At 52.3% G+C, this 26,497-nt stretch overlaps 7 protein-coding genes across 7 annotated transcripts; 2 read left to right on the forward strand and 5 right to left on the reverse strand.

Annotated features, from left to right (window-relative positions):
• Positions 1-201: 201 nt before the first annotated feature.
• ASPACDRAFT_35077 (uncharacterized protein) lies at positions 202-2,441 on the forward strand (the record flags this gene model as incomplete). Its single annotated transcript, XM_020200089.1, has 5 exons — positions 202-345; positions 436-1,405; positions 1,455-1,477; positions 1,546-1,996; positions 2,053-2,441. The coding sequence occupies 5 exons, from the start codon at positions 202-204 to the stop codon at positions 2,439-2,441; spliced, it is 1,977 nt and encodes a 658-aa protein (XP_020052611.1).
• Positions 2,442-6,263: 3,822 nt separating this feature from the next.
• ASPACDRAFT_47042 (YbhB/YbcL family Raf kinase inhibitor-like protein) lies at positions 6,264-6,901 on the reverse strand (the record flags this gene model as incomplete). Its single annotated transcript, XM_020201886.1, has 2 exons — positions 6,264-6,697; positions 6,778-6,901. 2 exons carry the CDS (start codon positions 6,899-6,901, stop codon positions 6,264-6,266), a joined length of 558 nt encoding a protein of 185 aa, XP_020052612.1.
• Positions 6,902-9,325: 2,424 nt separating this feature from the next.
• ASPACDRAFT_47043 (uncharacterized protein) lies at positions 9,326-10,684 on the forward strand (the record flags this gene model as incomplete). Its single annotated transcript, XM_020201887.1, has 1 exon — positions 9,326-10,684. One exon carries the CDS (start codon positions 9,326-9,328, stop codon positions 10,682-10,684), a length of 1,359 nt encoding a protein of 452 aa, XP_020052613.1.
• Positions 10,685-11,630: 946 nt separating this feature from the next.
• Positions 11,631-13,316, reverse strand: ASPACDRAFT_2797 (ATP-binding protein; the record flags this gene model as incomplete). Its single annotated transcript, XM_020199527.1, has 2 exons — positions 11,631-11,918; positions 11,973-13,316. Coding segments are annotated over 2 exons (1,632 nt in total), but the record flags the coding sequence as incomplete, so codon positions are not given.
• Positions 13,317-18,281: 4,965 nt separating this feature from the next.
• ASPACDRAFT_47046 (LysM peptidoglycan-binding domain-containing protein) lies at positions 18,282-18,992 on the reverse strand (the record flags this gene model as incomplete). The annotated part of the gene is made up of 1 exon (XM_020201888.1): positions 18,282-18,992. The coding sequence occupies one exon, from the start codon at positions 18,990-18,992 to the stop codon at positions 18,282-18,284; it is 711 nt and encodes a 236-aa protein (XP_020052615.1).
• Positions 18,993-21,817: 2,825 nt separating this feature from the next.
• Positions 21,818-23,554, reverse strand: ASPACDRAFT_1875139 (MFS transporter; the record flags this gene model as incomplete). Its single annotated transcript, XM_020198050.1, has 1 exon — positions 21,818-23,554. The coding sequence occupies one exon, from the start codon at positions 23,552-23,554 to the stop codon at positions 21,818-21,820; it is 1,737 nt and encodes a 578-aa protein (XP_020052616.1).
• A 973-nt stretch (positions 23,555-24,527) lies between these two features.
• On the reverse strand, positions 24,528-26,326 carry ASPACDRAFT_125844 (URC4/urg3 family protein). Its single transcript, XM_020196851.1, has 4 exons — positions 25,962-26,326; positions 25,575-25,902; positions 25,341-25,517; positions 24,528-25,291 (listed from the first exon to the last, which is right to left on the reverse strand). The coding sequence occupies exons 1-4, from the start codon at positions 26,115-26,117 to the stop codon at positions 24,657-24,659; spliced, it is 1,296 nt and encodes a 431-aa protein (XP_020052617.1). The 5' UTR covers positions 26,118-26,326; the 3' UTR covers positions 24,528-24,656.
• Positions 26,327-26,497: the final 171 nt, after the last annotated feature.

The raw sequence follows: 26,497 nt of genomic DNA on the forward strand, positions 1-26,497 counted from the left end.
GTTTTATTTGCCGAAGGCTCATCCGGGTCGCGGGGTCTAGTCTTCTACCCCCAGCTTTCTCCACGCCTAACCCCGCAAATAGAGAGATAGATGAAAGCTTATGTACCTTTGTTGCCGACCAAAAGTCCAAGTTTTCAAGTCATATCGTCCACAGCCCTGCTTAGGTCGACGTACAATTTTATTATCTCAGCAAATCACACCATGCCGCTCTTCACCGAACATGCCTCCAGCTGGCGCGACCTAAGGGTCCTGCCGTCTTTGGCTCCCCCACTGCCTCGCTTGACACCGGCATTCGTACCTTCTCCGGAGAGCGAAGTGGAACGATATGAAGTACTTATTGTCGGGGTAGGTTGGCTCTCTCCATATCAAACAACCGGGCTCAGTCCTGAAGAGTTGTGCAGATCATCAAAGACTAACCTATGTCACAAACGATAGGCCGGACCCGCCGGGCTAATGCTCCAACTACTCCTCGCAAGGTACGGATTGACAGACGAGTCCCTTCTATGCATTGACTCCAAGCCGAGCACCCTCAAATCCGGCCAGGCCGACGGGGTCCAGCCCCGCACCTTGGAGGTATTCAAGAGCCTGGGGATCTCCGAGGAGATCGAGCGGGAGGCATGCCAGATGTGGGAGTTTGCGTTCTGGAACCAGACCGAGAGTCCCGGCAACAACCAGAGCATCCAACGACAGACCGTCGTACCCCAGGTGATCCCGCCGGCCCGGTTTCCCTACGAAGCCACCATCCATCAGGGCCGCATCGAGCGCATCATGGACCAGGACCTGCTGCGCTACTCGCAGCGCGGGGTGCTGCGCAACACTAGGCTCGTGTCGTTGGAGATAGATGAGCAAGGCGACGCGGAGTTTCCCGTGTTGGTGCAGATCGAGGTCAATGGCGCCCAGCGACAGACCCTTCGGACGAAGCACCTGGTCGGGGCGGACGGGGCGCATTCCATGGTCCGCAAGGCGGTAGGTCTGCACCTCGAAGGCCAGTCGCTCGACCACATCTGGGGCGTGGTGGATCTCGTGGTTGACACGGATTTCCCGGATATCCGTCGGCGTTGTGCGATTCACTCCCGGGCCGGTTCCGTCATGGTCATCCCTCGCGAGCGCATCTGTACGGGCGAATATATCACTCGCATTTATGTGCAGGTCCCGGGTCTAGTGGATCCGGAGAGGAAGGAAGCGGATGCGGACCTTGGGGAGGGTGCAAGGGGGCGACGGTCGCAGGTTACGCTGGAAGGGATCTTGAAACAGATTGAAGACGTGTTCCAGCCGTACTATATCCGGCCTAAGAGGGCCGATGCGATTGATTGGTGGGCTGCGTACCAGATTGGGCAGAGGGTCTGTCCTGAGTTTATTGTGAAGGATGCTACTGGGGTTGGTAGGGTGTTCATCGTCGGTGACGGTACGTCTTGATCACTTCTAGGGGAGAGCTTGGACTGACAACCAGCAAGCTTGCCATACACACAGCCCGAAGGTAAACTGCCGCAATTAACCTCCTGCAATGATGAGACTGTACTTAGTAACTAACACTGGATTATGCAGGCCGGCCAAGGCATGAATGTGTCAATGATGGACTCATACAACCTGGCATGGAAGCTCGCTTATCACGTCAACGGCCTCACCCCGTCTACATTAGGGAATGCGCTACTCAACACCTACCACATCGAACGCCACGCCAACGCCCAACAACTAATCGACTTCGACAGAAAGTTCTCCACCGGCTTTTCGGATAAAGTGGGCACGGCTGAGTCTAAATCCGGCATCTCTCACGCCGAATTCGTTGACATGTTCAGCGCTGGTTGTGAGTTTACCAGCGGCTGCGGCGTAGAGTATGTGGAGAATCTGGCCGTAGACAGAACGCCTTCGACCGGCACCACGAGGCCCGTCGTCAGCGGCCACGACTACCTGTCCGGGATTCTCCGGCCTGGGCGCCGCTTGCTCAATGTCAAGATGAAGCGATTTGCGGACGGAGCGCACCGGGATATCCATGACGGTAAGACGACCTCTCCCTGTTTGACGCACAGGACAACCATCGCTGACTGCTTTTAGACTTGGGATCCACCGGGCGCTTCCGCATCCTGTCCTTCCTCTCCGTTGACCTGCTAGACGCGAACGGCGTATCTGCAATTGCGCTAAAGGACGTAACGGGTCTGGCTCAGCAGTTTCCCCCGTCGCTGCTTGAGCAGATTGTGGTGTATCCCGAGTTGCCGGGTGCGGTATCCTGGGCTAATATTCCGGCGTGTGTGAAGGAGTACGCAGAGATGTCGTTCTATAGTGGTTATGCGGTGGACGATGCGTATGGGATCTATGGTGTTGATCCTGCGCAGGGTGCGCTCGTGGTGGTGCGGCCGGATGGGTACGTGGGGATGGTTGCGCCGTTGGGCGAGGTTGCTCGGGTTGATGGGTATTTGGGCGGGATTATGACGCGAGTTGCTTAGGAGAGACTCTCTTCTTTGTTAGTGATGTATTTGGTATGTGTTAGTAGATGATATCCAAGACCTAACAACGAGTTTAAATAGGTTTTGTCGTCACAGCCTGCTTGTGGGATGTGTGGCGACGAGGGGGAAAGAGACGTATATCGGCGGATCAGAGCCATACCAATGTACTGTAGAGGTGCCTTTTAAGTTTACCGTTGTACCGACCTATGTCCTGGATTTATGTCTTCGATCCATTATGCTTTATGGCTCACTCAGAATGTTGTATGACTTTACAATATATGAATGTAACCCCTGTGGGGGGTGTGTGTGTGTGTGTGTGTGGGTATCTCGTTCTCACTTCTGGCAGCTATATAGGTCGTGTGGGGGTATTCATAGTGCAAAGTCTAGCCTCCTGGCTGATCCGACAAGAATATTCGTTCCAGAACATCAAATAAGATAGAGGAATAAGCAGCATGGTCGGCAACCAGGCTACCATTTCGAAAATTCATCAAAGGCATCGACCAGTTGTCGTGCCATCTGGCGGGGTTTCAAACGCGCACCCTTGATTACAACAGAAGCTAATAAAGTTATTGACAGTGCATCCGTAAGTGTCGACGGGGTTGCAACATTTGCCCAGGGTGCATTTTCCAGATGCACACTGCGAGTACCAAGGTTATCCTGATGATGCTTGAATTTGGGGGGAGCACCCAGGGTCTGGACCTACAGTGGTACCACACTTTCCACAGTTCTTCGCATCGGTGTTCGTATCCGTGCAAGCTCCGCTGCATACTTGCTGCGACTGTGATGTCTTCGAAGGGCCACAGACATAACACGGACCCTGCCCAGTTAACGCAGGGAAAACGCAAGTGGACGACGGGTTTGGGTAGTTCTTGTAACACCAGTCTGTACACTTGGCTAGGTTGGTCACCGAGGTCTGTGGCGTTGACCAAACGGGGGAGGCTGGAGATGTTAATCTCATCCGTTGAGCGGATTGTATGCTTGGATGTTTATCTTACTGAGCGCCAGTAGGGCGAGGATTGTGGGCTTGACCATGTTCAACTGTATGACGGAGATGAAGCGATATCTGAAAGGGTTATGCTTGTTGATCTTTCTAAAGTCGATCATAGGACGACGCGGACATTTATGTTTAGCACACACTCTTGCCATGACGTCCTTGATTAAGAGTAGCTTTAATGGTGAGGATGATGTTTTTGCTGCTTTGATGCGCTGCAATCCCGGACTTGTGATCTAGACTCCGCGCCAAGTATCCGCTGACCGATGGTTCCTTGGTACTATCAACAGACACATGCCGGGAGGATTTGGGTCGCTTGTGGGGAGGGAGCGGTGCGGAAACTTGGACATCTATGGTTGACGATAAAGTTCGAGATCTTGTTCTCGAGACCCACTCGCTGTGGAAAAGATATTGTGGTAGGAAATAAAGATAGGTCCCTTAGAAATCTTTGCCTTGATATATTAACATGTCTCAATGATATCAACCTGGCCTGTGATGACTTTGCCGGTCGTCAAGTAGTCCGATGCTGATCACGTTGCAAATTGACCGAGAGATCCCGCCATAGACCTCACTGGGGAATCTCAAAAGTTGCAGTGTGATACGGCAGTATCCGAGATCGAACACAATGTGAGTAGCGTGGCGCAGTGCATTATACCAGTCTTGTGGCAGTGCCACCTTGAAGTCTAGACCAGACTGTACAACAGTGCGCTCTCGAGCTCAACACCATGACAGCCTAGGGGTACTGGATTGGATGACCGTACCATTACATCCTTTGAGGGTGTGCGCGATTTCTGGATGTCGTACTATTACTTTCTCAGCCACTAACGTGCAGTGTAGGTCGCTGTAGAAACACCTTGCTCAGATCGATCCGATCGATCCGATCGATCAGTGCTGGTCGATCTCGATCCCACCAAGTGGGCCGGCCATCTCAAGCTTCCACTGCTTAATTTCACCGCAAACGGCCAGGACCCGCCCCCGATAACCTTATTTCGTACCGAATCATTTCTGCGCGCACTGCAGATACATACAAGGAATAAGAATTGCCTAGACCAGATCATTCCCACGTGGGCGGATCACAAGAAAACCTTGGCTCGGGTCTGAATCAATGCCAGAAGACAATTCAAAGTCTAGACACAAAGTTCAGCTGCCCCGGACCCCAACCGCATCCCCCACCGGTACGTCAGATGGTACCCAGCGACATCTGGTACTTCCTTATCATACATGGTAGCCCCTTAAGCATGATCATCTGTACCTCTATTTCGGCATGGAGGCACTTGATGTTAGAGTCAATGATGCGGATTTGCGCATCATAAAGACTCCCTGCAGCCAATGAAATGCAGTCCCGTAGGCCAAATGCTAATGGTGTAGTCTCTCCAAACCCTCGACCACACAATGAATCAATGTTATCTAAGCTGTGACCTCTATCGTGGCGTCCGGGGTTCCGCGAAATAAAAGGGTATAGATACCGAGCCGACCCTGGGCCTTGTTGCAACCCAAGGTGGTGTCCATCTTCAAGATTCAGATTCTATTCCAAGACACCGTTCAAAGATATACCACCATACAAGATGAAGCTCTCGCTATCAATAACTTCTGTTTTTCTTTCCCTTGTCCTCTGCTCCGACATCGCCCTTGCCAGAATCGTCACAGGAACTGCGTCGGACGGGGCGTTAAGCTGGGTTAGATATGTCCCCGACGAGACTCCTGCTCCCGAACGTGCCGCCTAGGGAGGAAAGCTAATTCGGTCGGATGCGAAATGATTTGACACCTGATCTGACGTGGTATGTGATAAGACCCCACCTTTTGTCTGCGGCTACTGTCTAATATATGCTCGACTAGACTGCACTCTGCTGCAGATAGACACAAACATAGCATCAATGCAGATTTATGGCTTTGGAAGGGCGATTAGATGAGATTGGGAGCCCCCGGGTAGATTGACCAATCTTGATTTCTGGAGCATTGTCTGTTGTCGAGTAGCGTGGATGCTCATCAATGTATAGCCCTTCCGATATACCGAGTACCAGATCTGACTCTTGCCAACTTTGATCTTCTCTCGAGCGGTGGTGTAGTGTTTGTAGTCTTGACCGTTCTCATGGAAACAGTGGTTTGGGGCCTGCTGGCGATAGTCCAATTGATGTCGGGATTAGTAGCATCTGTAGCATCTTTCCAGTCTACCATACCATTTTATTCCATATATCGAAGGTAGGGTGTTTTACAAACCAGATAATGACCTTATTAGTTTCAATGCCCGGTACCCACAGATAGCATGCGACTGCCACAATCAGGATCTTGATAGCTTCAACATCAACGGGACCTTCTGTATAAACAACTAAATATGGATCCTCAACTTTCTTCATCCTATATGATACAATGGTTCGAAGTACACGTTCCAACAACACTACGTGACCCTTGGGATTGCGACTCATATTCTTATCACTGTGAGGGTTACAACATCAGCAGCAAGTTTGTCAGACTCCCCGGTCGCATTGAAGAACTTCATAATCGCCGATCTCTTATTCTGTTCCGAAGCTCCGGGTGTCAGGTAGGTATCCAGGGTTGTTCCAACAGCGATTACTCCATCTACCTCGTCCGTTTCCTTGCTCCCCGGGCCGAAAGACAGAAAATGATCATTTGAGCGCCAGTCATGACGGGGTCCCGTCACAAAGAGCTTCCAATCTTATCGGGACATCCGGGGGGCCGGCTTTCTTGCCCGGAACCGGCCCCGCAGCCAACCCCAACCAAATAGTCACTGCCCGGAACCGGCACGGACGGGCCCACATTTGGGCCTGCCTGAAACTTCCATCCCATCTCCCCAAAACATCTCAGCCCACGCATCAATTACTAGTAAAATAATTCACCGCCACCACCTCCCCCAACTGCACCTCCTGCACCCATTTATCCCAATCGTACCGCACCCGCGGCCAGCGTCCCACCTTCTGCCCCTCCGGGGACGCGTACTTCTGGACATCGAAACCGGCCGGCTGCTCGTACAGGAAGAAGACGTAGCGATGCGGTGCGCTACCGGGCGGGGGCCCGGGCCCGATGTAGTTCGCCACGAAGGGGGCGGTGACTTCGAACCCGTAGGTTTCCCCATTTGTGAGCGACGTTGTCGTCGTAGGAACGGGACGGAGACCGGGTTGCAACCAGTGCAGGATCGGGCCTAGGAAGCTGAATGCTGGAAAGGGGGCATCGAGGTCCAGGTTGACCACCATGTACGTGCGGTTGGGGTCGGGGACGGGGAAGGTGAGGTCAGGAGCGGAGCGGGCGTCTGTTTCTCTTTTAGTTAGTTTGGGTTTTGGACTTGCGCTGGCAATGCGTGGTCGAGGAATGTGGGAGAGCGAGACAGACCTGCTCGTGGGATGTATTGGCCCGGTTGGATGTTACGGTGGGCGCCCAAACTCAGCCCTAGGGTTTTAGATGGGTTCTGTTTGAGCAGAGAGAGTGCACTCTCGATTGTCTTGCTGCCGAGCATCCTGGGTGATTGAACTTTTTATCTTTTTCTGAGATATGGAGAGAGAGGGAGGAAAGAAGGATCAATCTGTCTACATCCCTTGCGGAATTTGAGCGAACTGGGGAAATTGGCATGACCGGGACCGGAGATAGTGGGCGGTGATAGGAGGCTATCACCGGCCTTATCGCTCAAGCAAAGACTTAATGAACCGGACTATAGCTTCCCTGGGCTCTGGAAGCAATTGATCAATACTCTAGAATTCGGGAGCTATGGATCATAATTGTTCAAGTTACGGCCTGTGAAAATAGTTCAAACATGATTGACAAATCTCATTCGCAATGCTTGTGTGCGCTGTTGCCTCGATATTAGCGGCAAATATCTGGGGGTTGTATGACATTGGTACTGCACCACACTACCTAGCTGAAAAGGAAACCTCTCAACGCGGCCAGATGCAAATTAGCTAAACCTATCCCCAGAGGAACTGAAATATATGAGGTAGAACCATCCTTCCAACCGATCAGTCTGCCATTTTTGATCGCTACGGAACCAAGTCCGTTTTGTAGTTTGGAAGTTCTGGTCGAGACGAGCCAGATTATTCAACAAAAGCATATGATTCAAGTGACAATCCACTATCCGCGACATAGTTTCAGACGGGTGGGGCCTTCGAATACGAGCCAGGGGCTCAATTTGATAGAGAAGAAAACCCTATCCGATATTCAGGCTAGTCCCAGCTACTTCCCGTTATCAACTTTGCACACCACAAAGGTGGTATATTGCGATCAGATAGAAATAAGGGCGCAGAGTTACAAGAAACATACAATATTCGGCTTCAGGCAGAATAGGTAATACTTCTTGCACGAGTCGCGGTTACAGCCTTGAAGAGGCGATTGCCGGTTAGCTTATACCTTGTAGAAACAATCCAACGAACATCTCACCCTTCATATCTTGACGGCTTCCGACCCTTGTGTCCCATAAGACATCACTAGCAGTTTCCTGGCTTCCAATATCACAGCAATAGAATGGACAGACAGCAGCCACGGCATCAATCGCCGTGAGTAGACCCAAAGCAATCTCGACACGCATATTGTATTCGTGAGCGTAGAGCAACTTTGAGTGTGAAAGTTACAGTATAGTTCTGGTCAAGTTTGGTGTTTTCAGGGGGGCCTAAGCATACACTTCATGGGACCGCCTGGGTCGATCGGTGGTTCTTTGCCTTCATAACTGTTACATCTCACACTGGAGTATGAACTCGATCCGGAATTTCCGGCATCACGAGATAGCCAGCCATTGAATGATCCGGTCCAAAAAACCATTCTTGGTTGAATATAGTCAGGGACCCCACAAGTGGAAAATTATGGGTTATGTGGAATCGGAAACCTCTAGCTTTGGCTTCGGGGTTACAAGCCCGTACCCGTACCGGTGTTTCAAGGGCGACTCTAAATGCCTGTGTCTGTTTAAGGATGATATTTGACTCCAGTGTACGGGCAGGATAGTTGGGAGCCAGTATTTAGAATTGATAGATTGGCCCATGGGGTGAGCGAATGAGCATGACTGTTGATAGGCTTGGCTGGATGCATGGTTGTATTAGGTAAGGAATCAAATTTCACCTGCGGCTCGATCGATGATGGGCTCGCAGGAATCTACAGAGAGTATAGTAGTGTAGGAAATGGGCCTGGAAAAGATGGAGAACAGGTAAAGCAAACTTTGTGCCCACTCCTCGTGACCATGGGTAACGCAAATTAGTTCAAGCTTATCGCTGCTTCCCAACATTTAACCTGGCATCCTAACGGATGGACTCTTTGTCAGGAATCATATTGCTGGAGTTTCTTTAGACATCATTCCAGATCCGCTCAAGTAATCCTGGTGTCGTTAGAAGACTCTCTATAAAAAAGGTTGACGCGGAAATCTCCTGCCCATGTATTGCCGATTTATTGGCTGCTGAGGGCAAGAATACAATTGACGGCGGACCTGCGGCCTCGCCCAGGCTGCCGCCCGCCGGTGGCCTTAGCCAGTTCCTCCGAGATAGTCTCATGTAGTCAGAATCCAAGCATCTTACACCGCACTCTTCATTAAACACACTAACATACTCACCGGACGGGGCAGGCTATAGAAGAATCCATCTCAATAGAACGGGTATGATGTGTGCCCCGCTAGCCCGTATCCATGTACTACTGTACTGTATAATACACACAATCAAGGATGGAAATATAGTATTACGGTAAAGTAGTTAGTTCCGGTAGGCAGGAATAAACTCCCAAAGTGGCTAGTATCATGGCCCCTGAACTAGTGGCGGGCAATTGAAGCAACTGTCTGACATGCACTAACTCACGGCGGTTTGATATAAAATTGCTTCTGCCTACCCACCCCAACTTGACACTACCTGGTAACCCGCAGCTACTACTTCCGATCACTCCCCCACCCCAAACATTGACCTCGAAGATCAATATGCCTCTCTTGTCATTACCACCTGAAGTTTTCCACCTGATAATCTCAACACTATCAAACCGCGAGATCAAATTGCTGCGTTTGACGTGCAGCCTTCTCTGCGACGTTGCTCGCCTCCGTCTTTCTCGCGTCTTCCTTTCTGCAGACCCGCTGAATATCCGAGTATTTCGTGCCGTTGCAGAACATCCAATATTTCGCAAGCAGGTAACGGAGATAGTGTGGGATGATGCTCTTCTGATCGACGATCCAACGCCAGAACATGACCCGTATGACGTTGACGCAGGCATCGAATCGGACGACGAGGAAGAGGAGAACAAGGACTGCCCGAAGTGGTTTGTCGCAATATGTAGGAGTAATCTCGATGAGCTGTCAGTGCGGATGGACCGAAATGAAGATGGATGGTATAACGCGGAACGTTCAGCCCAGCGGGACGCGCGACCGTCGCTATGGACCTGTTGGCAGTATTATCAGAACCTCTTCACGCAACAAGCCGAAGTCTTGATTCGTCAGAGCGACGTGGAGGCGTTGGTCTATGGCCTTCGACGGTTTCCTGCTCTAGAGAGAATCACTCTCATCCCTGCCGCTCACGGTTGGTTATATCAGCCACTCTACGAGACGCCAATGATCCGGGCATTCCCCAACGGCTTTAACTACCCAATCCCGCGCGGGTGGCCGACAGCGGCGGAAGGGGATCCTACGCCGGAGGCTGAAGACTGGAGCACTTTACCGGAGAAAGCCAAAGGGCAGTGGCGGGGAGTCCGGCTTGTTCTGCGTGCTTTGGCCCAGCATTCTGATCACCGCGTGGCCGAGCTAATCTTGGATGTTAATCAGCTGGATACGGGGCTCAATTGCACCATCTTTCACCAGCCCTGCGAGGAGTTCGAGAACCTGATGGTCCTGCTGCAACGCCCCGGATTCCGCCGCCTAGACCTTCCCCTAATTGTCCGTGGTCAGGAATATGAGGAGTGGCCCGCCTTCCGCAACGGAAACCTGCGCCGCGCCTTGAGTGAGGCATCGAGCTTGGAACACCTCAGTCTCTATACGACAATCGAGATCGACTCAGTGGCTAATTTAAGGTGGCAGGGGCAACAATGGATAGAGCCCGGGCAGAGGTCATTTCGCTTTCATTTCACCTCTCTTCAAACTATCTTCCCAGTGGCAAGCTGGTCGGGATTGCAAACCTTGAAGCTATCTCGGTACATTGTGATCCAGGACGACGTGATATCTCTCTTGGAGCAACTACCGGCCCTCCGAGAGATTGAACTGAGCTTCTTGGGGTTTCTAGATAACGGGGGCAATTACAGAGATCTCTTGGACGAGATTCGCGCGAGGTTTCGGTGGTCGGAAAGAGATCAATAGTTGAGACCCAAGCTGAAAGTTGCAGTTGCACCATGGCCCCCTCGGCCGGGCCTGGGAATCTGGCTCGACGAAGAGGTGCACTCCTTTCTTTACGACCATGGTCGGAACCCCTTCTCTATCTTTCGCGACGCTCCGAACCAAGTACCCCAGGGAACTGGGACGCTCCGGGATTCCTTCGAGCCAGGCCATGAGCGCCCTTACTTTGGTTCATGCAAGTTCCTGAGTACCGCGGGAATCGAAGATCGTCGCAATACTCGAGTATCTACAGAACTATATGGTTAGATAATTATGTCAGAGGTAAGAACTGGAATGACTATCAGGATAGCTACGAAACCCAAGCGTACCCTTTCTTAGGGGCTAGGTTAGGAGACGCATCCAGAGGCCAAATCTTGCTGAAGTGGAAGAGCCCGACAAAGAATATGCACTGCATCGAGATTATGGTTGTGTGAGTGGTATACCAGTAATGTCCGAGAAGAATGCCATAATCCGTGACACTCTCAGAGGATATCTAGTAGTAGGTAGCAGCTCATCAGTTACCCAGATGTCCCGAGCGGCATTCCGAATAGAGAATAGGACGCAGTATCTCTCTAAGCAAAGTACCAGGGCGATTATTCCAGCGTGTATTCCCAGCGGGGCGTAAAGGACCTTACACCGCCGGCCACGGTTAATTACCCCAGACAAGGACACTATAAGGAAAAAGTCCATGTGGTTAACCTCAGAAGATCATACTAGGTGTCAAGATGGTGGAGGCTCATCGGATCACGGGAACGCGATATTACTTTCATGTGGAATATGTCTTCGATGAGAGGATATAATATTTCGTAGAGCAGAGTTAATTAGTTGATAGAAAAACTGAGAATGTGCATTATACTAGGCCAAGCCAAGCAAGCCCTAGGCTTTTGAGTAAGTTCTGCCATACTGTTGGAGGCTTCCCGCTCAGAGACCTTAATTTGACAACCGTCTCCAGATCAGCGAACACCAGTCTTCGCTCTTGATCCCGCGCCAGTAGATGCGCAGTCTTCAGCACATTCTTGATCTGTCGACCGTTAAGTTCCAACTCCGCTAAGCTATCCAGCTGCGCCTCCGTAACATCTGCGGTGGCGCGAAGGAACTGCGCCCAGATCTGCCGCCGGGATACAGCATCGAGTTCCGGATATTGGAGTGAAATATGAATACGAGAGTCGAAGCCCTGGTCGATGTTCTCCGCGCGATTACTTGTCAGGAATAGGATACCCTGTTGACACGTCAGCGTCGCTCCTCGCTAGACTTCAAGTTGATGCATACATACCTCGTAGTACTCCAATTTTCGTAAGAATATCGAGACCAGTTCATTTCGGGCCAGATCAGACACCGTGCGGGCCTCCAGAAAGACATCGACCTCGTCAATCAGAAGTACTGCGTTCCATCGAGGCACGAGCTCGAGGACTTCCTCTAGCTTTGCTTCCACATTAGCCACAGTTGTCCCGAGGTCCCCGGCTCCAAGCACGTAAAGCGGGACTTTCATAGCTTCCGCGATACTTTCCGCTGTCAGCGTCTTACCAACGCCCGGCGGGCCACTTAGAAGCAGGATCACACCCTGGCCCTTGCCTTGAACCACATCGTCAAATGAGTCATGCGACTGGGCTTTCGCGACGGCGAGAATCAACTTCTTTAGATCTTGTTGCCCTCGGGGGAGGACCAAGGAGTCGAAGGCATCCTTGTTCCAGACAATATCCTCAACATCATCAACCAAGAACGCCCGCCACTCCTTCTTCCGCAACGAGAAGCCGCGCACCCACGGGGTGGCCAGCAGCCGGTGCTGGTCGGTCATGGTCGTCCCGATTTCCGTGACCTCGGTCTCCCATCCACTCATATGGCTGTGGTTGTGCTTCTTATATTCAGCGGGGTCAATCATCACGCGCCCGTGGTTCGGCACGTGCTTGTAATGCGAGCAATCGTATGATTCCCACGTCTTTCCGCGTGCAATCAGCCGCTGTTTAACGCTTTCTGCGTCCCGGTGGCTTGTCAGAGGGAAGATCTGCAGCGCGTCGAGGGCCATCGTGCCCTTGAATAGGCAGATATTAAATGCCTCGTGCTCATAGTGATAATTCTCCCCGTCGTAGTCAATGTACCTCGTCTTGACCTCGACAAAGCCGTCCTGGCCGTGCGTGAACGAGTCTACGCACTCGTACGCCCGAGGGGTGCCGCTGCCCGCGCTGAAGAGAACCGTCTGCGGATTGAAGACCGTCCACAGGAGGTCGTGGGTAATGACCCCGTTCTTGAGCAGGTCTGCCCGACGGGTGAGGATGTCGCCAACTCCGGTTTCCAGAAGCTGGTGCAGCAGGTCGAGGTAGGAGCGGATTGTCGGGTTCTGCGTATCCTCGCGGGTCTGGCAGAACTGCTGCCACCGGCGTACGAAGGGTACGTATGGGTACTCGAATGTGAGAGTCTCCAGAGTCATGGTGATGCCGGCGTAACCCGCGAACGCTGGCGTCAGAGCCTGCTTGATCTCCTCGCTCTGCAAGGTGAAGGACCGGGCCTGCCAGCGGGCGTCCTCGTCCTTGGTCCATCGGACTATCATGGGAGACTTTACGGCTTCCAGGCTTTCGACTGGCTCGGTCAGGTCTTTTGGAATCTGCTTCGTCCACGGCTTGTCAGGGCTCAACCGGTAGAGGTTGAGAACATCGCTGGGAGCATAGGCTTGTGCCGCTGGCCCAGTTGGGTTTTCTTCTGTCATTCAATGTTATTTGACTTTCCCTCTAGCGGGAAGATAAGATAGTTCGCCTACCTGCCAGCTCCGCTATACTGGATAAGACTTCATCACCATTGTCCACGGGAGACGCAGAATCCCAGAGCGCGGCCATAGTGATGTGTGTTCTATGGCGGCAAGCTCAGAAGCGAAAGAATACTGAGCTAGAAGAAATTAGTTGAGCGGGCTATCTAACTGTTAAATACTTTTTGCAGCTCATGGAAAGCTTTGGGTCATTGAATTGCAACCCCATTATCGTCACCATCAGCTCGAACGTAGCTCTGTGTTAGATTGCTACAGAGCTCAATGACCCACTGGGTCTCCACTTATCGGGGAACGTCTTCGTCTTAGTTCAGCCATAAGGGGCCAAGCCTTGCCTGTGGCTGATGCACATCTCACTTGACGATTGTATTTGCCAGCTTTGAAGTTTGAAGTGAAAGAAGCATCGATATGACCAGATTCACTTTTGGTTCATTAGTAGTTCACATGTGCTGAGAACCATAATAATAGAAAGATGTAATCTGTGGAACAGGGGTGATTCGACCAGCTTCTCAGCCGGTTAGTCTGTAGTCGAACATGACAGGTAACATGCCACCAGGTGCTTGCGATGGCCAGCTTCTTAGATAGTTTATCCTACTGCTGGGATGCGCCACGAAGGCCTCCAGTCCGAGTCATTTGGGCAAATATCAGTGGTCAGTCACGGGTATCGGATTGATTTCTCCCTACACCGTTGAAGATAGGCTTCGCTTCAATGCCTCAGGCCGCGAACCTTTGGATGATGGTTGCCTCGGCAATAGCCTTCGCTTAGAGTTGAAGATGCAAGATTTTTCTGAAGCCTTTGGGAGTCTAGACTCCCGGCAAATTAGCGAGGAGATTACATCCGTTGCCCTGCAGCATTGCCACAATCGCTCCACCGTTTGTCCGGGCTCGATTGGAAGCCCCGCATTCGCTTCCATTGTCCTATCACCGATGTGGCGGAGAACAAAAAGAGAGATGGTCGATCAGCCACCCAGTCCACTCCAGATTCTTTTCTCTTCAATTGGTAGCTATTACATAGCTGACGGGCAACTGAGATTCGCAGTTGTCCGGAACGGAACGACTCGCTTGCGGCCTGCATGCATGTCGGATTCGGCTAGAAGATTTACCTCTGCAGGAGGATGGTTTGTGGATGAGATCGATTGACGGGATGGATCCATGCACGATGGCCAAATACACATGTTAATACAGGCGGGCGAGGCTGCCCTGATGTCTAAGCTCATCAAGGTAGTCATGATTGAGAAATACTACTAATTAATTTTATCAGGAGGTCATCTAGATATCCCCAACATTTACGAGCTCCACCGCGAAGTTCCCCATCTGCTTATTGGCCTCCTTATCCCAACTGGAGGTGAAGACGGCGGGATAATAATCCTCGTCGAACAACGTGTCAACGATTGGAGTCTCGCTGAGATGCAACGTGCCGCCCATCCAATTTCCCCAGATGATCGTTTCGCCCGTCGCGGTTCGATGGCCGTTCAGTGTCTCGCCCTGTTTCTTGTAGTGCCAGTAGATGGCATCCACGCTGGCCGAGATCCCGTGTTCCTCGGCGCCCCGCGCGCGTTGCACGTTGAGTCTCGCATCCTTGTCGTTGATCTAAAACTCATTATCTTCGTGCAGCGAACAGAGTGCGGCATGCTCGGGGCCGAAACACAGGGGTCCGAAGTAGTCGTATCTCTTGTCTTGCGGGACGACAATGCTCATCTTGCGGCCGTCGCCGTGGGGTAGGCGGATGTGGTAGTAGCAGCCTCTTTGGAGGCGGTAGGCGCCTGTGTCGCCGATATAAGTGGCTGTATTCCAGGAGGACTGGGTCAGTCTGGGGAGGCTACGGAGGATTTGGGGATTCTGAAAGAGCAAGCACGGGAGGAAACATACATCGTTAGGTTCGTCTTAGTGTTCTCTTGGCATGGTGATAGTTAGTATGGCCCGGGACCTGGCTCATATCATAACTGCTATTAATTCAAGTGAGGTTCTGGGTTTACAGTAGGGTTTTGCGCACGGTATTGACAGAACGAGATTTTGATAACGGCGTTTCAGGGTGGGGATCTCTTTATGTCTATATTGGGGGGTTACGACGCGCTCATAAGGTTGAAACCCATTATGACGGCCACTGATCCAACTAGCTATACGAGTTCCTCGATACCCGAAGCAGCTAGTTAGCTTGCATGACCGAAGTTTGTATGTCGTGCGTCGTGGGGACTGCCTCCACCTGTCACGATGTAGGGCTCGGCTATCGCCGAATCGGGTCTCCAACCCGTATATGGCTGATGTGGCTGGCTGAGTCTTCAGCCAGCCACCAAAACAATTGCCCAGTGGTCGGGCTGGCATATTTGTTGAGCACACATCCTGGCTACATCAATATATCTGGTTAGGTACTTGCTAGAATCTCACGGGGTTTACATTTGCACTCCTGCTGAAAAGATCCAAAGTCTTCAAGCGTCATGTCGTTAAACCTTTTAGTTCGTTTCCCTATTTCTGCATCCCTAAGTCAAAAAATATTTAGTTCTAGTATAAATCCAGCCCATTCCACTGGATCCCTGGTTAGGAGCCAGCACTTCAATAGACCACCGCCGATATCCATCAACCCTACATCCAGTGTCCTAATCTTAGCCAGGCTTGTTCATCTCTGCTAGTCTAGAAACGTGAAGATAACGGGTGGGTGGTGGACGGTGATGGGCCAAGCGGTGGCTTAAATGGGATATTCTGGGAGGCTAGTTTCAAAAGGTAAGATGCACTAAGCAAAGCCAAAGTATTTAAATTGTAGTAGTAGAACAAGCGAATACTTCCTTAATCTGGATCGAGCAACCGAACAATTATGGCGAAAAGGAAGTTGCGATGTTACAACTCGGCCCTCACATTTGGGGATTGCATAGCCAACTCAGGGTTTAAGCTTTCATAAAAAGGATCTTGTCATATTATATCTTAAAAGTCAAGGCATTGTAGTGATTATACACTGCAAGTATAACAATATAGGACCGGTTTAGTTGTAGCATGCGTCAGAAAAGAGAACATGATCTCGGAGTCCGAAATCAGCGTCTCAACAGCAGGTAATATCATTACAGGAAAGCTCCATCTAGAGTTGTATACTTCTCTAGCATCTCGTCAATTTAAGTACTTGCTTTCTCTCGCTGCCCGAAGTGCTGCGTGGACATCGTCATCTTGCAACGTCGACCCGCTCTCATGATTGAGCATTATCGCGATAACTCGCTGGTGGCCATTTGCTGCAGCTCCGTATAGTGCCGTACTGCTAGGCTCATTGCCGTGCATGTTCGGGTCTGCTCCATGGTCAAGTAATATCCACAGTTCTCGGATGCCCACTTGCTGCCGCTATACGAAGTGCGGTCCCGTCTTCACTTTCTTCATTGACATCATCTCCACTATCAAGCAGTGATTCCACAACCTTTTGGCGCCAGCCTTGCACCGCTATTGTGGCGGCCGTTTGAGGAGAGCATTCAAGGCTAATATCGGCTCCATGGTCGAGTGATATGTACACAGTCTTGACGAATCCATCGGACCAAAGGACAAAATTCGCTAACTTCTCGAACTGTGCGCGTATGGTTTTGTCCTTATCACCAATGGTGATCTTCCATTGCCTCCTTTCTCGGTCTAGTACAAGCTTGTTTATCGCGGCTTCCACGGAACTTCGGCTGGAGGGGTCTGGGTTGGCGTCACCAGTACATCCTCCAGGAGCGCCTAGGTGGCTTTTGTAAGCTGTCACCAGATCCTGGCCGTGGTTTTTTTCTGAAATATCCCGAATGACCGAGCCCAGAGATCCACTTGGTCTTGTTCTTGGGGTCTATCTCGACCGATGGCGGCTCCGTCGCGGTTGCTCTCGTTCAATTTGAGATGATGGAGAGACCGGAAGTGCGGACCTGGTGGTGTTGACAGTCGAAGCCTCCGGCAACCTATTTGGCTTGTGAATTCACGTGTTCTCTCATTGGCTGTTTGTTCGTTCCTTCCGGAGCCTCCCACGTACTCGGCGCTTCAGACGTCGCACTAGGGACGGCATTTTGTTCATCCCTCGCCCAAGGGTCAAATCCGCAACTACATAGTAGATTGATTTTCTTCGTCAAAGATAATCCGGCGGGGCAATGAACAGCTTGTATCTATTTATGTTTGCTGCACTGCGGGTCAAAGATCGAGCAAAGCGATCCTCTGTCAGAAAGTGGTTTCCGTGAGTTGTCTTGCATTAACTAGTGCCGCACGAACACGTAACATCGCACCAGGGTTGTTTGTAATTCAGTCGTTCAAGTCATTGGGCCCCACTATTACATCGAATAGCAGCTGCCATCCTCTTTACTTTCTACTAGATACTTCCAAGGTATACCACAATATATCGTACTGTAATTCTCAATGTTGCGGAAAAGACCCATGGTTTACCACCTAACCCTAAGTGAAGTACTCTGTGCCACCCATGTCACAGAGTACTACGAAGCAGCGTACAGCATTGGTAAGAAAGCAACATCCTGGGAAATGCGAGTTTGGTGTTTGTTTAGAGAGGTTTATTACTCAATGTGAATAGAATATAGGAACATAAAACCGCATGTTGACGCAGACGTAAACCAAGATGTGAGATTCTTCGTGCCTTACTAGAGTCAAATAGGACAAAGGCCTTACAAGAATACCAACGATATCGAAGCTGTACAGAATGACTCTGAGAAATTTGCAAAGCGAATCACTGAATGCAAAAGTCCGAAGTAAAGAAATGAAGAAATTGACAAGTTCTTCGAGGTTGGTAGTGGCACATCGACCCGCAAATCGGTCGTGATGATTCTAGTGAGGGAAAAGACAATGGCCCCGGCCGCGTTCCACAAGCCCATACACCTGCTTCACTCAATCCAGAACAGTAACAGTGTCGGACAATGCGGTGCAGTTAATCGGAATATTGATCGGGGGATATTGACCACCCGGGGTGAAGGCCAGACTACTGTAGTTGTATGTGGGGCTCAGCATCATGATCTGCCCGACAGTGGTCCCGAAGTGGTCGGCGAGATCCTTGTACACACCCCAGCTGAAGGAGTAGGGTTGAAGGATACACTGGCTGGGGTCGCACTGGGGCACCTTGATGAACTGGCCGACAGTCAGGAGGGCTGTGGGCGAGGTCGGGTTGACCAGAGTTTCGTTTGAAGACCCATCGACATGCATGAGGGACTCGACGGTGATGTTGAGACGCCGTGCGATGACTTCGTAGGTGTCACCGCGCACCGTGTAATAGAGACGTGGTCCGCCGTAGATACACGTGCGGGTGGCGGTGGTGTTGGGCAACAGGCAGCTGGTGTTGTCTGGCTCGCACACCTCGGCTGGGATCAGGAAGGACTCCCCCACGTTGGGAATGATGGTCACGTCCGCCATGAGGTTCTGCCGGCCAATGTCGCACACGCCGCGGTTGGTGGCGCGGGCGACATCAAAGACGGTTGTGCCGTCGACGGTGATATCGTACCAGTACGTAGTCGTGTTGAGAGCGGTGGTGTTGCAGGTGCTACTGGCGGCTGTGACCAGCGGAGCCAGAAGAAGAATCCAAAGAGAGTGGACAAAGGAAGGCATTTTGAATGATGGATCCAAGCAAAGCAGACAAAAAGAATGAAAAGAGCTCGGAGCTGGAGAATGAAAGAAAGACTGGATGTTCTCTGCTTGAACGTAGCATTGCGAGCAGACAGACCACGTTTTTATACTCCGCTGCTGAGCTAGGACTGGGGCTTTTCGCGTCGGACACCCATGCAATAATGCCTCCCTCTGAGACAATGTCCGAGCAGTTCCAAAGAACGAAGAGCGAGTCCGGTGTCTGAGCTAGCTGCAGCGTCAAATTGCTATTTCGTCGAATGTTATCGCGTCGTCCGATGTGATGACCGACCAACGCTAAGGTAAACTACTGTACCTTAGCCAGAACGCGTGAACGTCCCCTTCATTTGTGGAAATTTACGTCTTCACAGAAAGCGGCTTCGAAGTTTTTTCAACCATTTCGTCCAATGTACAACTGTGTCGGTATCCCGAGTTGATCGATGAATTGCAACATTGGTGATGAAGACCGAAGCGGCTTTTGGCCTCAAACGGGTATGTCGATTGTGAACCCACCATCCTGGTCAGCACTCACTGTGTTCACCCATATTTGTGATTGCACTATCAAGAGATCACGTTCCACCTGTCAAGTTCCGTGTGGTAGTGCGACGCCGCTAGCGATTATAGGCCTCACACCATAACCCGGAAACACCATACAGCGGCCAATATCAGCAATGCAATTAGTTAGTTGGTAACTGCACGGACGCCGCGGATGCTGTATCCCCGACCCGAGGCTATTTTGCCATTGCACCGTGTCCGATATCGAAGTATTTGTCCCAATGGGAAACACCTGTCTGCTGCAACCGTGAAGCTAGTGAGAATTAGTATCTGAACTTCCCAAGTCGCGTCTGCAGTCGTCATCAACCCTAGCTGATTTCTCCAAGGTCCGAGCGCAGGACAAGAGAAAACAAGCTTTGTACGAGATCTATAATTATTCGCGCCTTTGCCAGAATTTGCCGCCAAGCAGCAAGGTTGACATCCACAGATCCTCCTGCCAAGATTTGGACTCCGGGTTGAGTTCTTCAGGGCTTGCCTCACAAAACACCAACTTATTCAAAGTAATACAGATTCAGATATCGGGCAGATATTGGTGAATGTACATGTCATATCTAGAGCCCTTGTATGTGGGGTTGTGCCGACCTGATTTCCTGCGGAGAAGAAACTTATCCTAATTTGGTGTGGGTTTGCGAGGGCTGCTTCGGACATGTAGCTTCCCCACACAAAGGCCGCGTATTATCAGTCTGACACGTGACTGCTTGGAACTGGGGTAGGACCATTCCCCTATGTGCTCTAGGTGATTGCAAATTGGGCCATCTGTCGACTGCTCAGGCAGCGGGTGTTGCTTTCTGCACATTGTGGAGATGCGGCAGGAAGTTCCCGCTCCCGCTACTCCGTACACCGCGGCTACAACCGAGCAAACCGGTTGTTGACTAGTTAATTTCGGACTTGATTCCCATTCTCGAGTCCAGAGACACCTTCTGTAGACCACTTGGCTCGGCAAATGGCAATCTGCTGGGCGGATTGAAACCGTGGAGAGGATCTTAGCTTGGCGACCCTTCTCCTCTGTCGAAACTTCCAACGAGCCGACACGGAGAAAGGACCTAAAAGCTCCGGGACGCGGCTCGTATGGGCATTTCAGGCGCAGTATGGCAAGGTTCGCCGCTTCGAGGGGAGACAATTCGAAGCCCCTTGCCTTCGCCGCAGCCGGACTGACACCCTCCACATCGACCTTCTTCCCCAGATAGCCTGCCTTGCGCAGTGGCAGAACATTCTTCTCAATCTTCAGCGAAGTGAATGCTTTCCTCTGCGCGGCCTCGCCCGCGTCCTTCCAGCGCGGCTGTCCCACAATCTCCCGCGCCGCCTCCTCATCAACAAACGGGTCGTCAAAGAGCCCAAGGTCGAATCTCTCCCGTAATGTCCGACGGACCGACGAATCGATCCGAGCCTGGTCATTGTTGGCACGCTGGTGGCGGAGAGGCTACACTCTGGAGCTTTCAAATGCATGAGATACATTAAAGCATCACCACACACAACGATCAAACTGGTGAATAAGTGACTCGCCACGATCTAACACCCTATCGTGCAATAAATCCACCTTCCCCGGTTGTTTGGCCGTTCGACTCCAACGCCCGGCCTATCCATTGAGCCCCAGATGCCAAACAGCGCATAAGTACGCACTGTACTTTGTGGCATCCGACGTCGATGCATAACTCGGATTTGTGCAGACAGAGAACCCGCGCGCGTGTGGGTCGCGGCCCCGTCCAGCCCGGCCCTGCAAATTGTCGGTCGGGATGACGAGACCGCAAAAGGCGAACAAAGTCCACGAGATCGGCTATCGCCCGTATTTTTCTCCCCTCATTTCGAAGGAGAAAAAGGAGAAAACAACAGGGTGGTGGGGAGCTGATGGGACGACTCTTTCGGAGCTGCAGGGATTCGGTTGTACCGGATTTCTGCCTCTCGGCTGTGCAGGCTCTCTGTCATTGGGTAATATATATATCATAGTCCCTGGTAAGTGTCCATCATGTAGTGATCTCGTCCCCCAAAAATAGAGACCTAGAACCCTACGTTGGTAAAACAATCAGAGTACATAGCCGCAAGGCGAAAGTTAACACCATGTGAAGACTTCGAATAAATTTACCTTTTGCCTGTCTTTCGTCTCCTAAATCCCTTGAACCAAATCTATTCTTCGTGAACTGTATCCGGAACGCATGGGTACCTGGTATACTCCATCCGCGTCTATATCTACCGTATACGCCTTGCAACCCATTATTAAGAAGACCGAGAATCAAAATAGTAGACAACAGATACATAGATCACTTTTCACCTGCTCCTGCTGCTGCTGCTGCTGCTGCGCCTCCTCCTCCTTCTCCTCCCCCAACAGCCTCCGCAGGACCCGGCTCCCCATCCGCCAAAACCACCGGCTCCCCCGTCACCAGCCTCTGATTCTCAACCACTTGGGCCTTCCGCGCCGCATTCTCCTGCAAGGCACGCATGTAGCGATCCGACTCGGCGGCAAACTTGCACTTCTTCCGGATCGCCGCTCCATACCTATAAAACAGAAACGGGGCTGGCATGCATAACAGACTCAGAAACGCCGGGATGGAGGGGGCCCAGTGGATGCCCGCGCCGCTGTACATGTAAGGGGCGATGATGGGGAAGACGGCCCCGAAGATAGAGCGGAGGACGGTGTTGGCGGCTAGCACGGAGGCGGCGTAGATGGTGTAGGAATCGATGAGGTAGTTCATGACTCCCAAGTAAATCAGGATGACGCCGAAGCCGAAGGGCGCGGTGGCGATGATGCTGACGCTCCAGTGGATGGAGGGGGAGTCGGTCCAGGCGAACCAGAACTGGCTGATGGGGATGGCGAGGGCGCCGGGCATGCATTGCAGGAGGCGGGCCTCGGGGGGCGCGAATCCCCCGTGGCGGTCTTGGACCTTGATGAAGTGCAGGTTGGCGGGGATGGTGACGCCGACGCCGATGATCATGCCTACCATAATCCCTAGAAAGGCGAGGCCGCCGACGCCCGGGTTCCAGCCGCGGATGTCCTCGTAGACGATTGGAAAGGCCGAGAAGAACATGTAGAGCGTGCCGTAGACGATGGCGATGTAGACGGCGAAGAGGAGGACGATCGGCTCGCGGAAAAGCAGGACCCAGGGGCGCGAGAGCGTGGTCTTCAGGAGGCGCGGCAGCGAGACGGGGCCCTTGTCCAGCTCAATCTTGCTGCGGTAGACCCGGCCGGTGAGCTGGGAGAGGCGCAGGGCGCGTTGCCGGAGGAGGACGGGCGCGTAGGTCTCCGGGATGAAGACGGCCATCAGGACCCAGATCAGGGCCGCCAGTAACGCAAGGAAACCCTCCACCCAGCGCCAGCCTGCGCTCATCCCCAGGAATCCGCCGATGATGGGGCCCAGGGCGGGTCCCAGGAAGGGGGCGGCCGCGTACAGACTTAGGGCCAGGCCGCGCTGCCGCGCCGTGAACATGTCCGAGATCGTGCCTCCCGCGTTGGTGAAGGGTGAGGACCCAAATGATCCAGCGAAGAATCGCAGGATGCACAGTGTCCAGATGTTTTGCGCTCCGGCGCACCCGGCTGAAAATGCGGTCATGGCGAAGAAGCTGACCATAAAGGGGGTTTGGCGACCGAAGACCTCGCTGACCGGCGCCCAGAAGATCGGGCCAACCGCGAACCCCAGCACGAAGAGCGCCAGGCCGATGGTCGCGACTTCTGAGCTGACATGGAGATCTTCGACGATTTCCTTGATGCTGCCGCTGTAGGTGGAGGAGGTCAGGGCGACGGTCAAGGTGGAGAAGGCGACAATCAGAGTGATGGTGATCTTCCGCGCCGCGCTGAAGAGCAGTGGGTTGCGGCAGTCGTTGGGAATCCAAGAGACCACATAGGGATCCTCCTCCGTGCCACTGCCGGGATATTCAAATTCGAGGATCTCTTCGTTGATGGCGCCTTGGTCGAGGAGCATGCGCCAATGGGGGATCCGAGTGCGATAGACCCCCCTGGGAAGGGTGCCTTTTTCGCGATGCTGTTCCAGATCCTCGACCATTTTAACTTTATTCCCTGCGGACTGTATTCTTGGAAAGTGGTGCAGTGATTCACGGCATCATAGCATTGCTTCGGGAAATGTTATAAACCCAAAATTTATTCACGCTTTCGACGGGGCTGTCCGCATAGGGAGGAATTGTCTCAGACACCTGAGGGGGTGGGTGAGACCAGTCGGGCGACTCATTGCTTTTATCGTGCTGATTGCAATCTGACTCGGTGCAAAACAAGACGGCAGAAGAAGAAAAAAAACCAGCACTAACGAATTGGGTCTTTACGGACCCACAGCCCCGCAATGAATGCATGAGAATGATAGTTTTCCTGCAGCATGACTCGGCCATTGAAAGATTAGATAACTGAGAAATAGACCCTTGAGGTGTACGTGTGATGGACTGCAAGACCCTGCGCATCGTGCTGCAATCGAAGCTTGTTCTTAAGATCCTATCGGCGCATCCCTAAGGGCAAAAATGGTCGGAGTGTTGTTGTACCGGGTATTCGGCACGGACTGGGGCTCGGGAGGGCAAAGACCCAAAGACCCATCGGCCGCAGTGCCTCCTCCCGCTTACGGGGGGCCGAAAGCCTCGGCAAGGGTGGCTGATTAAATTATCGACGCGCATTTGCCAGGGCTAGGACAAGATGTCGCGATCTGTGAGGGTGATGGGATGGGTGATAAGGGGTTCGGTTCCGGTCCACCTTTTATTGGAGGGATTGGCGCCAATCGTGACAAATCGAGTCAATGCGGGTTCAAGCCGATGTCCTGCCCTGCTGAGATCGATGGCAAGCGGGAAAGGGGTTAAGATAAGCTTCCCTCCCGTCCGCTCAAGGGTGTCCCTTAAAAGTCTCACTCACTGTCTATACGTGGCCCTTCTATGAATTTCGTCAGGGTGACGACAGTTTAGTCTCTCCACGGTTGATAATCTAGAGGGGTCCAAGCTGTCAAAACTCCCTTTTTTCTTACTACTCATGCAGCCATCAAGGTCGGTTAGCCAGGATAAGTATGGTCGAGCGTCAAACATGGCTCCGACACTCTGCAAAATATTGCTCAAGTCACTGCTAGCATTTCATCCGATCGAATCTTGACCCAGCTACATCTCTCAGAAAATAACCTAGAACAAAGTGCCGTCCCCAGAGTTCAGGATGGGACTGGACTTAGTCTCCGGCCGCTTTTCCGCCGCGAGCTCCCGACCCGCTTTCCACGAGCCAGCCTCCAACATCTGGGGCAGCGTCAATCGAACATCTCCCAATTTCCCACTCCCCAGAATCCGCTTGTGCAGTTCGTCTAGCAAAGCAACCGTCATCGCTCGCCATTCGACAATCTCCCCATCTCCCACCGCGAAACACGGCAGCGCGGCCCCGGAGGTGCGCAGCCCACGCTCCATCGCCTCTGGCTTGAGCGTCAAAACCCCCATGTCCACGAACAACCCTCCATTGCGATATTCGGGCAGACCGGTTCCCAGCTCCGCATTCTTCCAGGTGATTTTCAGTATGCGCTCGAAGGGAACCTTGAGTGAGTAAGCCAGCCACTGTGTCAGCTTGTGGAAAGGCTGGATGGTGGCCGTTTCGGGGTCTGTCGCGGTGATCTGGGAGGATTCCGACAATACAGGCAGAGGCCATGCGTCGCCGATCGGGTGTCCGCGAACGCGAGTTCGGTCGGATGGCCAAATTGGAATCAAGGTCTGCTGCAGCACCGCCCAGAGTCGGGCGTAATCGAGGTTCTCCGCGCCCGAGGAGAGAAGATGGTCTGCATTAGTCAGTGTACACTCGGGTAGACTAGAAAGCATTGAGCTCACCGAGAAGCTGGCCAGGGCGACCGGACGGTCCGAATATCTCAGGGAGACTGGTTATTGACTGCCCCAGTCTTTGTAGGATCTCCACGCGTGCACCGGCTCCAACGAGCGGATTGCTTTGATCATCAACCTGGAACCCCTGGGTCAATACATCCACCGTCAGGCCTTTCAGCGCCTCCCCTGTTCAACAACACCAGTCAGCCTTGCTAAATGAAAGAGGACAATGTGGAAGTCTACCATGCACGACATCATTCCTTTCCGACCCCTGCTTGGCAAAGTCCCCGTTGAGGAACATATACAGCGAAGCGACCGCGATCCCTTCACTGCGGTTATACACATTTCCCGTCTCTGGTTCGACATACCGCCAGGTATCGCCCGCTCCGGCGTCGAGGAGCACGGAGACGAAGAACAGATCCAACAGACTGCGCACCTTCTCCTTCTCGTCATATCCAGCTTGAGTCCATCGCTCGAGAAGCTGCTGTAGTCGAGGCACCCCGCCGACTTCGAAGTGCTGCCAGCGACCGTGGGGAGGGATCTGATCGTATCGGGCGGGGCCGAAGTCGCGCTGTCAGACATATCGTGTTAGGTTCTAGCTCTGTTGGATCTATGAGTAGGATGTCGCACCGTTATGATGTTGATAACATAGTCCACGGTCGCGTCCAAGCGGTCGGGGTGATAGTCGTAGTGGTGGAGCTTTCCTTGCTCGGCTAGGCTCAAGACAACACGGGCGCGATCGCGGACAGCCTCGAGACCGAGAAGTTGCTGGATGTCGGAGTCCATGGTAGCTCTCGCACTGCGTATCTTTCGTAGGCTTTCCCAAAGTGTTTTGCTTGAGTGGCTCTGGTTGAAAAGAATCAAGAAGTTGCGTTGGAGGCAGAAGTAGGAAGGAGGGGAAAGAAACAACAACTCAGAGCGGGGAAGGCGCTTATCATCCCTGTTCCTCGGCTGATACCGTCTATCTTATCTGATAACACCACGCGATACAGCCTGTATCGCCAGCGTTGTACGGTATATCGCAGCAACAGCATCGATACATTGCAAGTTTTCCGTCTATGATACTTGAGCCAAGGCATCGGAGAATAAATACAAGCACGGCAAACCGTCATCATCTTGAGACCACACACACACACACACCTTTGCAGCTGTATTCACACCCGACA

This window comes from Aspergillus aculeatus (assembly GCF_001890905.1).
Source record: "Aspergillus aculeatus ATCC 16872 unplaced genomic scaffold ASPACscaffold_17, whole genome shotgun sequence".
NCBI lineage: Eukaryota > Fungi > Ascomycota > Eurotiomycetes > Eurotiales > Aspergillaceae > Aspergillus > Aspergillus aculeatus.

What these genes read in the sequence shown, in the direction of transcription:
- ASPACDRAFT_125844 (XM_020196851.1), bottom strand. Translation starts at nt 26,117, where the DNA reads ATGGACTCCGACATCCAGCAACTTCTCGGTCTCGAGGCTGTCCGCGAT. An exon ending in ATGTTATCAACATCATAACG is followed by an intron (nt 25,903 to 25,961) that starts GTGCGACATCCT and finishes TATGTCTGACAG; the next exon opens with CGCGACTTCGGCCCCGCCCG. An exon ending in AAGGAATGATGTCGTGCATG is followed by an intron (nt 25,518 to 25,574) that starts GTAGACTTCCAC and finishes GTTGTTGAACAG; the next exon opens with GGGAGGCGCTGAAAGGCCTG.